General features: G+C 51.2%; 2 protein-coding genes across 3 annotated transcripts; one reads left to right on the top strand and one right to left on the bottom strand.

Moving 5' to 3' along the window:
* Nucleotides 1-50: 50 nt before the first annotated feature.
* On the top strand, nucleotides 51-3,351 carry Pusl1 (pseudouridine synthase like 1). 2 transcript variants are annotated; one of them, XM_075946998.1, is made up of 8 exons: nucleotides 348-570; nucleotides 709-766; nucleotides 866-1,053; nucleotides 1,212-1,361; nucleotides 1,440-1,610; nucleotides 2,478-2,532; nucleotides 2,603-2,765; nucleotides 3,022-3,351. In XM_075946998.1, exons 1-8 carry the CDS (start codon nucleotides 494-496, stop codon nucleotides 3,033-3,035), a joined length of 876 nt encoding a protein of 291 aa, XP_075803113.1. In that variant the 5' UTR covers nucleotides 348-493; the 3' UTR covers nucleotides 3,036-3,351. The 2 variants fall into 2 exon arrangements, with proteins under 2 accessions (XP_075803114.1, XP_075803113.1); XM_075946999.1 differs by lacking the exons at nucleotides 2,478-2,532; nucleotides 2,603-2,765; nucleotides 3,022-3,351 and adding an exon at nucleotides 2,290-2,465 and having other exon boundaries at nucleotides 51-570.
* On the bottom strand, nucleotides 3,333-15,189 carry Ints11 (integrator complex subunit 11). The gene is made up of 17 exons (XM_075946994.1): nucleotides 15,059-15,189; nucleotides 12,582-12,679; nucleotides 12,107-12,180; nucleotides 9,782-10,010; nucleotides 6,870-6,968; nucleotides 6,759-6,793; nucleotides 6,313-6,451; nucleotides 5,836-5,900; nucleotides 5,177-5,366; nucleotides 4,940-5,023; nucleotides 4,643-4,732; nucleotides 4,396-4,558; nucleotides 4,201-4,308; nucleotides 4,057-4,118; nucleotides 3,843-3,985; nucleotides 3,644-3,773; nucleotides 3,333-3,557 (listed from the first exon to the last, which is right to left on the bottom strand). Exons 1-17 carry the CDS (start codon nucleotides 15,084-15,086, stop codon nucleotides 3,492-3,494), a joined length of 1,803 nt encoding a protein of 600 aa, XP_075803109.1. The 5' UTR covers nucleotides 15,087-15,189; the 3' UTR covers nucleotides 3,333-3,491.
* Between the last annotated feature and the right edge of the window lie 49 nt (nucleotides 15,190-15,238).

Raw genomic sequence — 15,238 nt, 5'->3', positions numbered from 1 at the left:
GCCTGTCACCGTCCTCTGTCCTCAGCCACCGGGGTCAAGCAGCTGGGCCGGCCGCGGCGGTTAGGATTCGGAGAGGTCGGCCCGGCTGCGAGAAAGGGAAGGGCGCGGTTGTCTCACTTCGGGCATCCCTGTCTTGGTTAAACTCAGGAAATTTACAAAACAACATTTGGGAGCGCTTGGTCAGAACGCGGAGACAGACACATTCCGGGAGGACGGGACGGTGGCGGGGAGATCGGGAGTGAAGGGGTGAACAAATTAAGGAGGACACTCGTGCTGAAACAACCCGTCGCCGCGCCCAGTGAGGCAGAGGACAGTGAGCCCCTTCGGGCCCGGAGGACGGCACTTCGCACCCGCTCCCTAAGCTTGGCCCCGCCTCCGTTGCTCGGTCCCGGAGGCCGGGCGGGGTGAGCCGAGTGAGTGCGCAGGCGCCTCGCGGCGGGGCAGGGCGGACCGCGGGCCACGTGCAACCGCCCCGCCCACCAGCTACTCCACCATGGGTTCCTGCGGGACTGTGGGTCCTGTGCGCGCGCGCTACCTCGTGTTCTTCCAGTATTTGGGCACGGACTTCAAGTACGTTTCCCTGTCATCACCTTCAGTGTCTCCACTCGGGCTCGCAGGAGGTTCGCGAGACGCCCGTAGGGGCCGAGACTCCAGGCGGGACAGCTCCCGCAGACGCTACCGATAACTCCCTGCTGTATCTCTCCGCAGTGGGGTCGCGGCCGTGAGGGGTAACCATCGCGCTGTTGGGGTGCAGAACTTCCTGGAGGTGAGCTGTTTTTTCTTGGGGACAATGGGGGGAGAAGCAGCCGACAGCCCCAATCCCGGCCCGCACCCACTCCTGCATGCCCGCACCCTGTCCCTGCAGGAGGCCGCCAAGCGCCTGAACTCCGTTGAGCCCATCAGGTTTACTATCTCCAGCCGCACTGATGCCGGAGTGCATGCCCTGAGCAACGCGGCGCACCTGGACATCTGTCGCCGCTCAGGCCTGCCGCCTTACTCCCCGGAGGTCGTGACCCAGGCCCTCAACACCCACCTGAAGCACCGCGACATTCGGTGAGCCGGGGATTGAGTATGGTTCTGGTCTTTATTCTTTACTAATGTACCTCACACCCCACTGTGAGGAAGTCTGAGGTCCAGAGCGACGTTGTATTCTGGGCAACTTAGAGGTGAGTGGGAGATTTCCCGGGATGAGCCAGATCTGTTTGCCACAGCGTACTGAAGGCCTTCCGAGTGCCCAATGACTTCCATGCTCGCCGTGCAGCCACCTCCAGAACCTACCTATACCGTCTGGCCACGGGCTGCTCCTGGCCTGATCAGCTGCCCGTGTTTGAGCAGAATGTATGCTGGGCTCTCCAGACAAAGTGAGTGAACCAAGAACGGTAAGAAATGGTTCACCAGCATCTGGCTGGGCCCTCCTCGATGCTTATCTGCCTCTGCAGGTGCCTGGATGTGGCTGCCATGCAGGAGGCTGCCCAGCACCTCGTCGGGACACATGATTTCAGTGCTTTCCAGTCTGCCGGCAGCCCAACCACAAATCCCGTGCGCACACTACGAAGAGTCTCTGTGTCTTCTGGTCCAGCCAGCCTATTTGCCCTCCCCCAGGAGAGCAGGTGAGAAGTGTGCTTTGCACTATTGTCTGCTGCTGGTCTAGAGGCCACCAGGGTTAAATTAGACCTCATAATAATCCCATAAAAGTGGGATGATGCCCTGGGTGGTGGTGGTGCACTCCTTTGATCCCAGCACTTGGGAGGCAGAGGCAGGCTGATCTCTGTGAATTAGAGGCCAGCTCCATTTACAGATCTAGTTCCTAGACAGCCAGAGCTACAAAGAGAAACCCTGTCTTGAAAAAAACAAAACAGTAAAAACAGCAGGCTGATGCTAAACTGGTATACTGGTCATCCATAAGGCCTAGAGGGTGGAAGGTGCTGGCCACTTAAGAGATGAACCAGTAGCTTTCCTGTCTGGCTGGGTCTGAGGACCCTGCCATGCCCACAGCTCTCTATAGCAGATGGATTTGGCAGTCATTGAAAAGGTTTCATTGGAGTAGTAGTTCCAGTCTAATTTGACAGACTGCATAAGTTCTCTGCCTCAAGCACTGCCTAGTGGACTTCCCACCGGGAACCAACTGCTGACCTTGAGAACGCTGCAGCTAAAGCCAGCCCCCAGGGGAGGGTTCCTGTCCTACCTCCACACCCATACTGTGGCCTTTCCACATGAAGGAAATCTCAAAGCAATTACTGTCTCCTGTGCACAGGCTGATGACTGTTACATAGTTGTCTGCTTATATAGACTCCAGGAAAAGTCGTGCAATACCCACTCGATCTCTGGAACTGGTGGTCAACTAGGCAAGAACCCACGCTGGATGGATGAGCCTTTAAACCAGAACTTCAATCTTTATCTTGCCTGAGGCCACATGTTGGGCTAGGATGGCTGGGGCTGGCCTGTAGCTTGGACATCAAAGCCCTCTGTGTTCCTAGGAAGCTGCAGTTCTGGACGCTGGAGTTTGAAAGCCAGTCTTTCCTGTATCGACAGGTAGGCTGTACTAGACCCTCCCAAGGTGCATCAGATAGACACCTGTGACCATCTCAGCTCTCTGCTGCAGGTACGGAGGATGACAGCTGTGCTGGTGGCTGTGGGGCAAGGGACTCTGACACCTACACAGGTGAAAGCCATTCTGGAGAGTCAAGATCCCTTGGGCAAGTATCAGACTCGAGTTGCCCCTGCCCGTGGCTTGTTCTTGAAGTCAGTGCTATATGATGATTTCGGTAAGAGGGGATGGGATGGGAAAGACCTGGGTCCTCACTGAGGGGAGGGGCCTTTTAGAGGCAGTCAGACCCCCCTCCCCCCACCGTACTAGATGAGAATCCAAGCACCTAGTGGGGAAATCAGTGACAGTGGGAGAAAGGACTTCATTTGGGGACCAGTGACCAAAAAGCGTGGTGGCCTGGGTTGGGTGGTCCACAGGTGGGGTCTCTGGTTACAACTGTAGGAGTTCTGCTCTGACCGAGGGTCTATCTATAGGTCCTACATCCTGAGTCCTGTAAGGTCCAATGTGGAAACCAGCTGACTGTACCCTCAGTGGAGGTGAAGAGCCATACAGCAGCCTTACTCAGTGTTTACTGCACTCAGAAGAGACTAACCCACAGCTCTGTGGGGCTCTGGTAGTCCTGCCTACCTTCCTGCAGCTCCCACCTCCCCAGTCTTTCCACCATGGACATCACTTTGTCACTAATGATGGGGTGCCAGGCAGGAAACAGCTGCAAGCACCCAAGTAGCTTCTGTTTTCCTGGGAGCCCCATCCTCTAGGGATAAGGGAGTAGGAATAAAAGGCATAGAGTAAAAAAGGCCTGTTTATTACTGTAGCCAGCCTGTGACTCTGATCTTGGCCCTAGGACAGAATCTGTCTCAGGGCACCCACTTCCTAAAGCCAAAGTCCTGTTCCTTCTGCTGGGCAAACAGGAGACAGAGTGGTGGGTTACTGAGGTTGCAGGTCAGCTGGGCGCCTGGGGAAGGCCATTCTTGAGCAGTGCTGTGAGGAAGCTTCCCAGCTCTTCATCCTAGAAGAAAGGAAGCACAGTTACCCACGGACAGCCTAATGCCAAGGAAGTGAGGCCCCAGGCAAACCACTGACACCCATCCTTACCTGGTAGGTCCAGGAGACCAATAGCACCTTAGTACCAGGGTCCTCCGAGTGAGCAGCAGCCTGGATAAGAATGGACTCCACAGTCACAGAGCCATCAGGGAGGTGCTGTACACAGTGGTCCTTGAGGGTGCTGTAGAGAGGCATAGTAAGATCCCTGCCTCACCCTGCCTGTAGGGGTGGGGGCAAGGCCAGGGCGCACCTCTTGAGGTGACTGTACACACGTAGGGCTGTTTCTTGTTCTTTGCGTGTGTCCTGGAGGTGCACACGACAGGTAAAGCGCAGTTGGTGCTCAGCCAGGCCCAACTCTTTGAGGGCTTGCTCTGAGGATACCAGCCGGAAACTCTGTGGGGCAAGGGCAAGCTGGTCAGAGGAAGTAATGAATGCTACCCCCCCATCACTCTTTACACACTTACACTGTCTTTCATAATTAGTGTGCCATGCAAGAGCCGAGGCTTTTTGGCCTCAGGGAGCAGTCCTGTGAGGAAAGGAATACTGCAGTCAACACAAGCACCAATCACCTGCCTCCCTCGGCCCGTGTCCCAGTCTCCCCTTCATACCCTGCACCATCTCCCGCTTCAGCAGCCCCAGGGAGATGCCTACAGGAATGCTGGGGCTTGTGGGCAGCGTCACTGTCTCGCCATTGGCTGGCATGTAGCAGCTGACTCCTGAGGAGAGTGATACAGAGTCTCAGTCTAGGCTGGCAGCCTTGCCTGTACCATCCCACAGGCCATCCCTGCCCACCAGCTGCCTACGAAATTCCTGCTCAATCTTCTGCCTCAAGAACTCCATCTTCTTGGCCTCGCCATGCACCAGCAGCACACTCTCCGGCTCTGCTTGTCCCACCAGTTGCATGATACCCTTGGCATCAGCGTGGGCACTGAATGACATGTATTCCACTTGCATCTTTACTTCCAGCTGTGGTGTCACAAGATGCAGGCAGTTAGCAGCAGCAGTAAAAGCCTGGGAGCCTTGCTGAGCCCAGGACAGGGAGGTACTCACCACCTGACGCCCTTCCATCTCCAGTTTTCGTTGCCCACTAAGGATCTTGTGGCCCACAGTGCCTTGCACACAGTAGCCAGGCATGATGACCTGAAAGCAGAGGTGGCCTCCCAACATAAACATTTCCTCTTGGGACAACCCCTGACCTGAATACTCAGTCTGGGCTGCTGCTGGTAGAACACAGCAGCAGCAAAGTCATTATGGGATTAAAAAACAAAGTTCAAGGGCCAGTCCTTCTGTACTCCAGTTCCCTAAGACAAGCCCCATCCACTCTGGGAATTGGCCCCAAGCCCTCACCATGTTCTTCTCATTTCCTGCCCACTTTCGGAAGATCTGCAGAGATTGGCCAGCATGCAGCATCCCAGGTGTGGCAAACACAACCTGCAGGATTGACAAGGGTCAGAAGAGTAGACCTTTCCTCCCAGGGCTGCAATAAGCACCAGGTTATTTCAGGAAAGAGGCTCTTTCCTGAAACCCCACGGGCAGGGATCCTTGAAGGCCAGATGAGGAAAAGCTGCATTGGTAGGGCCTTACCATGGGACCTGGGTTGTCAGCAAATGTCCGGTCAAAGGCTTTGATGTGCTTAAATTCAAACATGTTCCTCTGGACAAAAGTCTTACGTATCTTCTGGTTGGTCCAGGTGATGAAGAGCTTATAGTAGTGGTTGGCCTTCTCTGTCAGGCCCGTAGAGAAGTAGATGGGCACCTTCAGGTTCATGCGTTCCCTGTGTGTCCACCAGCCCAGTCAGTGCAGGGAGGACAGAGTTAGCCTGCAACTTGTAGCCCTGTGCCTTCGACTGCTATGGCCAGGGCTGAGTTCAATGTCCCTTGAACTGAACCCTGTGCTGTCTCTACCCTGATGACCACCAGGCCAGACCTCTCAGCTTATATCCTATAAAACAAACATGGGAGTGGAAGGGGTCCCCAGAGCTCATGTAAGGAGATCAGTAGTCTATCCAGTGACAAATACAGCCCACAGCTAATGGTTCAAATGTGATGTCCCAGTACATGCACAGTTCCACCCAGGACAGCAGGGCAAACAGTACTGTATCCTGGACATACAGTACCCAGTGGTAGTCACTGCTGCCTTGACTTCTCCACAGTTCCACTGTGCCTGGCAGTAAGAGGAATCGTCTATGCAGAGCCTGTTCCATGCCTTCCTGCCCACCCTGGAATATTCCTGTTTGTACCTACCAGAAGGTCTCCAGCAGGATGCACAGCTCTTGTGCCCGGCCCAGTGCAAACACAGGGATCAGCACCTGAGGGCAGGTGAGGCTGATTCAGGTGGGAGCCACTGGCCACACTACCCTTCCCTGAACACAGCAAGTAGCAAGATGCTCACTATATACACCCTTGCTGGCAGGCTGAATGACAGCGTTCAGATAGCATTACTGCAAAGGGATAGCCAGACATTTAAGAACTACAGGGTTTTACACACACACACACATGCCACACGTAGAGACAGCAGGAACTATGAGAGGCTCCTGAACAGCCGTTCATGGGATACAAACATGAGGGAATAGAAGACTCTGGAATCTGTCATCTCAGCACCAAATAAACAGTAACCCCCACACCCAGAGACCCTGACCACACGGAGAGCAGTAAAGCCTGCTGGAGACCATACTGTGTGGCCAGAGCAGGCACACACCCAGAGTTGGCTACAGTCAGTACCTTTCCACCACGCTCCACAGTCTCATGAACTTTCTTCAGGAAATCTCGCTCTCTGCAGCGTTTGGAATCCCGGATAGTTGTGGCATACGTGGATTCTGTGATTAGCAAGTTGGGGCGACACTTGTCAATCCATGCAGCCCTACAACAGAGATAGAAATAGGCATAGTGGGTTGCTCATGGCTGCAGAACTGGAAGCAAAGTGGACTGTAGCCCCAACACAGCACATCTCTAGATCACCGTGACATGAGCCCTCTACACGGCCCGTCAAACATCGTGACAGCATACTCTTAGGGAGACAACAGGAGAAAAGAGTCTCTAGCCCAGATTTCCACAGGTACTTCCATAATGCATGGGAGGACCACGGAGGTGCTGAGCATTTAAATGCCCACTATGATGCCTCTTAGATTCCAGGAAGTTCCCACGGGGTGAAAGACAGGCCTACTCACCCCAAATGCCGGTCTGGGGTCATGTTATAATCACCCTGGCAAAGAAAATGACAATGAGGAAGGTGTCTTTCTACCCCAGCAGCTTCACTCAAGCCAAGTACTTATACTGACCGTGTAGACCACAGACTCTGAGCCCACTTTAATCTGGAACATGGCTGCCCCCAGTACATGGCCTGCATAGTATGCTTTGATTTCCAGTTCATCATCCACCTGCAGAAGAAAAAATGGTCTCAGGCCTGCAAGGCAGGGAGGAAGCAGGAAGTAGATGATTACCTTAAGCCTATCAGTCCATTCCAGGTTCTCACAAGAAGTCTGGGGCTTAACCAAAAGCAACTACTCCTAGGGGTGGTAGCACAGTAAAAACAAAACCAGGTAAGTAAGGATCTAGAAGCCACTCCTCAACTAGACTAAGTATAGATAAAGCCACAAACACTACAAAAAAGAAATTCTAAAACTAGGAACTACAGTAACCCAAATTAATTCAGTAGGTATGCACACCTTTAATACCAACACTTGGGAAGCAGAGGCAGGTAGATCATGGCCAGCCTGGTCTACAAAGCGAGTTCCAGGACAGCCAGTGCTACACAGAGGAACCCTGTCTTAAAAAACAAACAAACAACAACAACAAAAAAAACCCAACAACAACAACAAAAAAAAAAAACCAACAAAAAAATTCAATAGGTCGAGATGGGTATTGTGGTACAAGCCTGTAATCCCAGCACTCTGAAAGCTAGGCAGGATAGTATGAGTTCAAGGCCAGTCTGAACTACACAGCAAAGTCCTACCTCAAAGAAAGAAAAGAACTGAAATAGGATTTAAAACAGTGAATAAAGTCAAGAGAATAAATGACTAAAATGTTGAGGAACTGCACATGGTTGCATACTATTGTTATCTCAGTTCTTGAGTTCTTGGAAGGCTGAAGCAGGAGGATGGAGAGTTTGAAGTCAGCCTGGGCTGTGCAGTGAGACTGCTTCAAGAAAACCTTTTTTTTTAATCCAGTATGAAGCATAACACAAAGAGGGCAATGGAAGATTACAGTGAAAAGATCTAAAGTTAAGTTACTCAGAGCCCAGGAACACAGGCAGCAAGAATCAGATATCAAGCTCCTGTACTATGCCAGAAAGTGGACTCAGTTTGTCCTGCATTTCAAAGCTGGTGGGGAGTGTCTTTTTTGTATTTGTGGAAGAGGCAGTAAAACCATGAGATGTCACAGCATAAACTGCAGGGTGGCTGAAGAGTAGACTGACCAAGGTCCATCACAGCACAACCTGCCAAGGCCAAGGGAAAGCAGCCTAAACAAAAGGAGCAGAGAGTATCCCAAATGATACGGGTAAGATAACTATCATCCTGGAACTCTGCATCTCATGAAAAATGATCATGGAAGAGCTTCAGGGAAGACAAGACCACAGGAAGCAGAAGAAAGGGGGCTATGTTGGAGGGCATGTTCTGAACATTCCCTCCAGATTGAAACATTTGCTCCAGGAAAGATGAGCAGGCTCAGAGCCTCGGGGGGTAAAGAGGAGGTAATGAAGGATCACATTCTAAAAGAAGACAAACTTGGAAGAGTCTTTAAACTCCCCACCAACAGTGTAAATGGGAGTCAATAGTTGCTGGAATTAGAGACTCACACTTTAATCCCAGCACTCGGGAGACAGGGATAGATAGCACGTCTCTAACTTCCAGCCAGTGTTTTTGGGGTACCGGCCCTCAGGGCATGTGGAAGCTGACAAGCTGGAAGAGGCTGCTTGCTCTCTTGCTCTGGCTCTTGTTTGGCATGAGGGGAGACCGGGAACGGTGGAGAGACAGCATGGGATCAGCGGCGGTTTAGTCTTTCTCTGTATTTTGTGAGTTAATAAATCAGTTTTATTTACCTCTGTGTGTTCACACATTACCGGTCTACATAGAGAGTTCCAAGACAGACAGGACTACATAGAGACACCCTGTATCAAAGAACAAACAGACAAACAAAAACAAAAAAACACAGAAATCCCAGATGGATGAAAGAACAGAACCCAGTTTCTAAAATTCCAGCTGGCCAGCCCTCCAAAGGTGAAGCTGCCTGGCCCTCAGCAGCATGCAGCTAGCCAGGCGGGTAGCAGGAACGCAGCCCGCAGCTCCATCAACAGCCCCCCATAATAAAAACTCTATTAAAAAGTTTATCTACCTACCTATCTGCTTCCCCACCTAATATCCTGGTTGCATTTTTTTTGTCAACTTGACCTGAGCTAGTCATCTGAAAACCCTGTTTCAAAAAACCATGTGGGTGCTGGGAATCAAACCCAGGTTCTGTGGAAGATCAGCCAGTGCTCTCTTACACTGAACCTTCTCTCTAACCCCACCATGCACTTGACTAATGACTGAAGTGGGATGGGTCAGCCCACTACGGGTAGTGCCACTCCTGGGTTGTATTAAGAAAACAGGCAGCCAGGCAATGGCGGCACATACCTTTAATCAGAGCACTCCAGAGACAGGGGGATCTCTGTGAGTTTGAGGTCAGCCTGGTCTACAAAGTGAGTTCCAGGACAGGCTCCAAAGCTACAGAGAAACCCTGTCTCAAAAAAAAGGATGGATGGTAACATATAGAGCAAACAAAAATTCTAATAAGAAACAGACAAATCCACAATTTCTGGAGAATTTTGCTAAATTAAACCAGTCAACCAGTCACTTGACCCATACATATATTACCGTCTGGTACTGGGTACTCAACCAGACAGGTCCATCTTGTCCTGTCTCTGCCTCCTTATCAAATGACAGGCCAAGATATCCAACGAGCTGCATACACCTCAGATCCCCCCTTGGGAGGGGAGAGGACAGGCTGGCTTATGGAACATTGCTTGGGCAGAGCCAGGTGGGAAAAAGCCTTGATCACATAGCTCTGTGCACAGACATACAGACACACCACATATATGGCTAGACACTCGCCCATTGCTGTGTCTTGGTGACAGAACAGTGAGTTGAGGTGGCCTGGGACCAAGGCCCTACGGCCTTTCAGACTACATGGAGAAAGGGCCAGGGATCCTGACCTGAACCGTCTGGTGCAGGTGAACGGCTACCACCTTCTTCATACAATCTTTGATCATCTGAGAAGTGAAGAAATTTGCCTCGCCCTTCTTGTCCACTGCGATCTTGCGGTAGTCTTCCAACAGGATGGGGCAGATGGCCTGGGTGGGGTGGGTCATATAGATGGGCCCATCATAGCCCACCATCTCACTGAAGTAAGGCAGTGCCCCACAGTGGTCCAGGTGGAAATGGCTGGGGGAATGCGACACTAGTCAGCCTGGAGCCGCTCTCCCAGCCAGCCCACTTCTCAGCCCTGTGCTCATGGTCCACTCATTGACCTAACACAGATCACTATCATAAGATCTAAGATATATATCACTATCATATAGATCACTATCGTAAGTACAAGAGTCAGAAATGAATAAAGCACAAAATCTACAGTGTCCCAAATGAGCAGTCTAAACACCCAGCAAAGCAATATGAAAATTAGTAATTAAACCTGAATCGGAATAGGCATGGTGTACATGTATGTAATCTGAGCATTGGGAAGTGTAGGCAGCAGTAGGAGTTCAAGCCAGCCTCTGCTACAGGAGACTCTGCCTTAAAACAACAATAACAAAAAAAGCAGTCAGGTAGCGGTGGTGCACACCTTTAATCCCAGAACTCAGGAGGCAGAGGCAGGCAGATCTCTGTGAGTTTGAGCCCAGCCTGGTCTACACAGCAAGTCCCAGGGCAGCCAATGCTATACAGAGAAACCCTGTCTCAAAAACAAAAACAAAGCAGCCAGGCAGTGGTGGTACAGGCCTTTAATCCTAACACTTGGGAGAGCTCTCAGTTTGAGGCCAGCCTGGCCTACATAGTGAGATCTGGGACAGCTGGAGCTAGTGAGACCATCTTAAAAACAAATCTTAAATAAATAAATCAATCAGGTGTTGGCAATTGAAACAAACAATAACAAAGGGTTGGGAGATCACTCAGTTGGTAAAGTGTCTGCCTCATAAACAAAGGACCTGAGTTTGATTCCTAGCACCCATATAAAAAGCACATGTGCTTACACTACCAGTGCTGGGGAGGTGAAGGCAGGTACATCCCTAGGGCTTGCTGGCAGCATTCCTGACCTAATTAGTGAACTCAGGTCTAGTAAGAGAGATTATCTCAAAAAAACAAACAAACAAACCCCACAAGGGCTAGCCAGGCATGGTGGTGCACACCTTTAATCCCAGAACCCAGGAGGCAGATCTCTGAGTTTGAAGCCAGCCTTGTCTACATAGAGAGTTCCAGGACAATTAGGGCTGACACACAGAAAAACCCTGTCTTGGGAAAAGAAGAAAAAACAAAAACAAAAAACAAAACCACAGGGGGAAATAACACGTGAGATTGTCTCTAGCCTCCTATAAATACATACACAAACACACCATCTGAATCAGACAGCGACAAGTTGGTAAGTAAATAAAAGGCAGGCCAGCAAACACCACACAAGGAAAAGGGCGACTATCTGTCCTAGTGGAGGCAAGAGAGAACTGAGTCAGCTCAGGGCAAAGCCTGGGAATACCCTTCCAGAAAGAGTGGGCCCGTCAACCCAAAGCAGGCAGGTAGTGAGTGATCCATGTCTAGAAGGGACCAAACACTAGAGCCTGAGTTACCAGGACACAGCTTACCAAGTCAGGCTGCTGTAGGCCAAAGGACACCCTGGCTAATGGCTGCAGGGTGGGTGTTGAGAGGGAAGCACTACAGTCAGAGGGCCCACTCGACTATGAGTGACAACAGGGACTGCGGAAGGGATGGGCCCGGGAGCACCTGGCAGTCATCTAGACAGACATGAATATGGGAGCCCAGGAGGATAGAAAGATGTCTACCCTTGCTTAGCTCTACCAGAAAGAGGTAGTAGCAATCAGGGGCTAGGACATCAGTAACAGACAGTAAGCAACAGGAATTAGCACTCTTGTGACAGCAAAAGAAACAAGAGAAAACAAAGCTTGGGAAACCAGAGTTAGAGGCTGGAAGGGGAGCAGAGCAGAAATATAGCAGATGTACTTAGCTAGTCAAACGGGAGGAACTAGTGAGAGGGTGTGATCACGGCTGCCGGGTGCTGCTGGGAAAAAGTCTCATGGGGTCTTCTAGGCCCCACACTTGGAAGGTGAAGGGCGCATCTTGGCACTGGCTACCCCGGCTAGGTCTGTACTTCCTAGGCTTTAATTCATGAGACTCAAGGGCACAGACTGCATGCACAATCACCTTCCTGGCTCTGAGGCAATAACGGCCACTTTGCAGAGTGAGCCACAGTGCAGCTTGGCTATTAGCTCTACAATAGGGTATAAGGAAGGACATCACAATCCTGAAGAACCTACCTGATGATTACGCAGTCTAGAAAGTCAGTCAGCCGGCCACTCTGGGTGATGTAGGAAAAGTCTGGGAATCGCCTCTGATGAGACAAGAGAAGAGTTGGAACACAGCAGGCTACCCAGGGTCTCCACAAAGCAGGAGTGATGCACCCCAGGGAGTGACCCCAGCAAACCCTTACATCAGTGGGTTTACTACTGGCTATTTGTAACCTTGTGGAAAGGTCAAGCTACTAGCTGACCTCACAAACAAACAGCAAGTAGTTAAGCCCAAAAGATCTCAGCTGGCCCTACTTTTCAAGCATCATGTGACAGGGTCACCTGTCCCCACCCAGCATAGGTATATCTGTCCAGCAATGCCCCCACTGCCCACCTGCTCCATTTGTCCCCACTCTAAGGTCCCAGGAGTCACACGGCTAGCTAGAACATGACTAGAAAGTAGGTTGTGGCCCTTGCTGCCCTCTGAACCCCCCAAAGTACTCACATCATCATTGTAGCCCATGTGCATCCCACAGTCCAACATGACATTCTTGCCGGAAATGGAGACCAAGATGCAGCTGCGGCCCACATCCTGGCCAGCCCCTGCTCAAGAAGGGCAGGTAAGAGACAAGGCCAATGTCCCTCCCTCTTTTTCCCCAAGTTTCCTTCCCACACTATTGAAAGGACTGACCCCAACTGAACTCTGCAGGCCCTAACACACATGGAAACAGGCCCTTTCCCACGCAGGTACGGGGACCGTACAGTGGGGAGATACTCCCTTCACCACACTTTTCTGCACAGCTCAAAGCTCTAACAAACCACTAGCAGAACAGTAAGCACTGGCTGTGGTCCCCAACACTGAACAGAAGCAGCCACTACTCTGTGGAATATCACCGCTGTTTCCCCAGACCTTAGTCCAGGCTGCAAATCAATGAGACTTTCTTCTCTTGCATTTCTTCCTGAAGAGGCTGAGGCCTGGATCCTGAGTTTTAGTGTTGCATGGGGCCATACCCATAGGGCCTCAGTCCAGTCATAAAGAATCATGACTCTGACCAATAACTGGCCCCGGCACAGACAGCCCACTTTAGTCAGTGGGTAGCATAGGCCCCACACCACTGATCCCCTAGCTCAGCCTCAATGGGAGTTCCTCCCATGGTCTTGATGACTAAGTAACCTTCCCAACCATTCAGCCCACGATCCTGACCACACTGGACACAGCTATCTCCCCCACTTAGTTGTTATCTCCTTCGAATCTGGGTTCATAAGGAAAGATAAGATCCAAGTCTCAATAGGGGTCTGAGAACAACTGATAGTCTTGTTCCCATCTTGGATCCTAGAGTCTCCATCTGCCGACTTCAGGCACCAAGCGCTATCAGTACCACAAACATCAGCCATGGTCCAGTCTGTTTTCCTTTTGTAGCCAGCCACAATGAGGCTGGGGAGGAGTTGGTCTCAGGTTCTCCTGCAGGCCCATTTCTACCTCCTCAAGATGTGTAACCCCTGAGGGAAAGATCTCCCCCCCCCCACCAAGACAGGGTTTCTCTGTAGCTTTGGAGCCTGTCCTGGAACTAGCTCTTATAGACCAGGTTGGTGTCAAACTCAGAGAGATCTGCCTGTCTCTGCCTCCCGAGTGCTGTGATTAAAGGCATGCGCCACCACCGCCCTGCTGAGGGAAAGATCTTAGGGTCCCTCCCCTTAATACCTCCAGCCCTGAAGTTGTCCTAGGCCCTGAGGCCCTTGAAACATTTATAGCAGGGGAATGGCTGCCCCCTTACAGGGAAAACCTGACACCACAGGAATCCACAGTCACACAAAGAATGCTGCCAGAATATGCTTTTTGGAATTATAAAGCCCGGTTCTTGGGCATTGGCAAATGTTCTTCCCAAAGCCACTTATGATTCCAGGAAAGAACAGACGCCTATACTGCAGAGATGTCAGGCATCGGAAGAGACAAAACTGAGAAGAAAACAACGGATACTACCTTGTCCGTACATCTCTGCACAGTGCAGACTTACATCCTAGGGGAACGAGGCAATTAAGCATGGAGTATTTTAGGTGGAGATTAAACAACTATGCCAAAAATGTCATAACTGTGGCAGGAAACAAAATAAAAATTTCCCAGTGGGGGGCAGGAGTCAGGGAGCCGGGTCTATGAATATGCTTGATCTTGTCTGATCATGTAATCTAGTTAGTACTTAGATGGGATGGGGTAGTCAGGATGAGAGGTTGGTCCTGATGAGGTCCTAATGATGCAGCGAATTGGGGAGACGAAGTTCTAACCAAGATGACCTAGGGATATGGATCATAGAATGAGCAGGTGCTTCCAGCACCCTGGCAACACATGCATGAAGAAAAGCCCAAGGACATTCAGGGAGGTTCTGGAATCCCAGGTTTCAAATGGTTGTTTCCTCTTACACATCATACATTGCTGTTAAGACTTTTAGGAGCCTAGGTTTTTATTTTCTACGATGAACAAACATACTTTCTAAAATTCGGGATAAACCAGACACAAAGACTGAACTGAAGGGTGATAGCAAGCAACCTGGGCACCATAAGCAGGTCGGGGAGGTGAAAAGAAATTCAAAAGTGAGAAGAAGCCCGAGCGCAGGAGTCTTGAAGCAGCAATACACACGCAGAACAGAAAAATCTCCGGACGAGTTCTGGGGCTGAATTTAACACCACTGACAAGCTAAATACAAAGGCAATCAATGCCTGCCCGAGACCCATTTCACCTCACAGCCACCTTGAGCTTCAGGGTCTCCTTTACGTCTCGCCGCTAGAAGCCTAAGTCAGAAGCTGGGCCTCCGTAACTAATATCGGACCCTAGGACCAGAAATCAACCCCATCTCTCCAACCCCGAGACAGGCAGACATTGGGCGCACAGCTGATGGAGGGCTGATGGCTGGCTGTATTGCTAGACTGCTATGTGGGGACCGGCCCGACTCGCCGGACGCCGCAGAAAACGATCAGACCTGGACTCACCCAAGGGCGTGACTCTTATTTCAGGCATCGTTCCCACAGTCCGCGTGCACCGCCCGCAGGGAGGCCTTAGAGCTCCGCGAGCGCGGCTCGGCGTCCACAACAGGCAGCCGCGACTCCCACACACACACACTGCGCAGGCGCAACCGACAAGACGCCGGCTTCCTGTCCTCGCGCCGGAAA

Source organism: Microtus pennsylvanicus, chromosome 13, assembly GCF_037038515.1.
Source record: "Microtus pennsylvanicus isolate mMicPen1 chromosome 13, mMicPen1.hap1, whole genome shotgun sequence".
NCBI lineage: Eukaryota > Metazoa > Chordata > Mammalia > Rodentia > Cricetidae > Microtus > Microtus pennsylvanicus.
The sequence above is the reverse complement of the archived record's forward strand: the minus strand, read 5'-3'. Positions and strand labels throughout refer to the sequence as shown.

Coding starts and splice junctions, on each gene's coding strand:
- Pusl1 (XM_075946998.1), top strand. CDS start 494: ATGGGTTCCTGCGGGACTGTGGGTCCTGTGCGCGCGCGCTACCTCGTG. Junction 1,611..2,477: donor GCCCTCCCCCAGGAGAGCAG/GTGAGAAGTGTG, acceptor CTGTGTTCCTAG/GAAGCTGCAGTTCTGGACGC. Junction 2,533..2,602: donor AGTCTTTCCTGTATCGACAG/GTAGGCTGTACT, acceptor TCTCTGCTGCAG/GTACGGAGGATGACAGCTGT.
- Ints11 (XM_075946994.1), bottom strand. CDS start 15,086: ATGCCTGAAATAAGAGTCACGCCCTTGG. Junction 5,901..6,312: donor CTGTGGAGCGTGGTGGAAAG/GTACTGACTGTA, acceptor ACCTGCCCTCAG/GTGCTGATCCCTGTGTTTGC. Junction 3,986..4,056: donor CACTAATTATGAAAGACAGT/GTAAGTGTGTAA, acceptor CTTGCCCCACAG/AGTTTCCGGCTGGTATCCTC.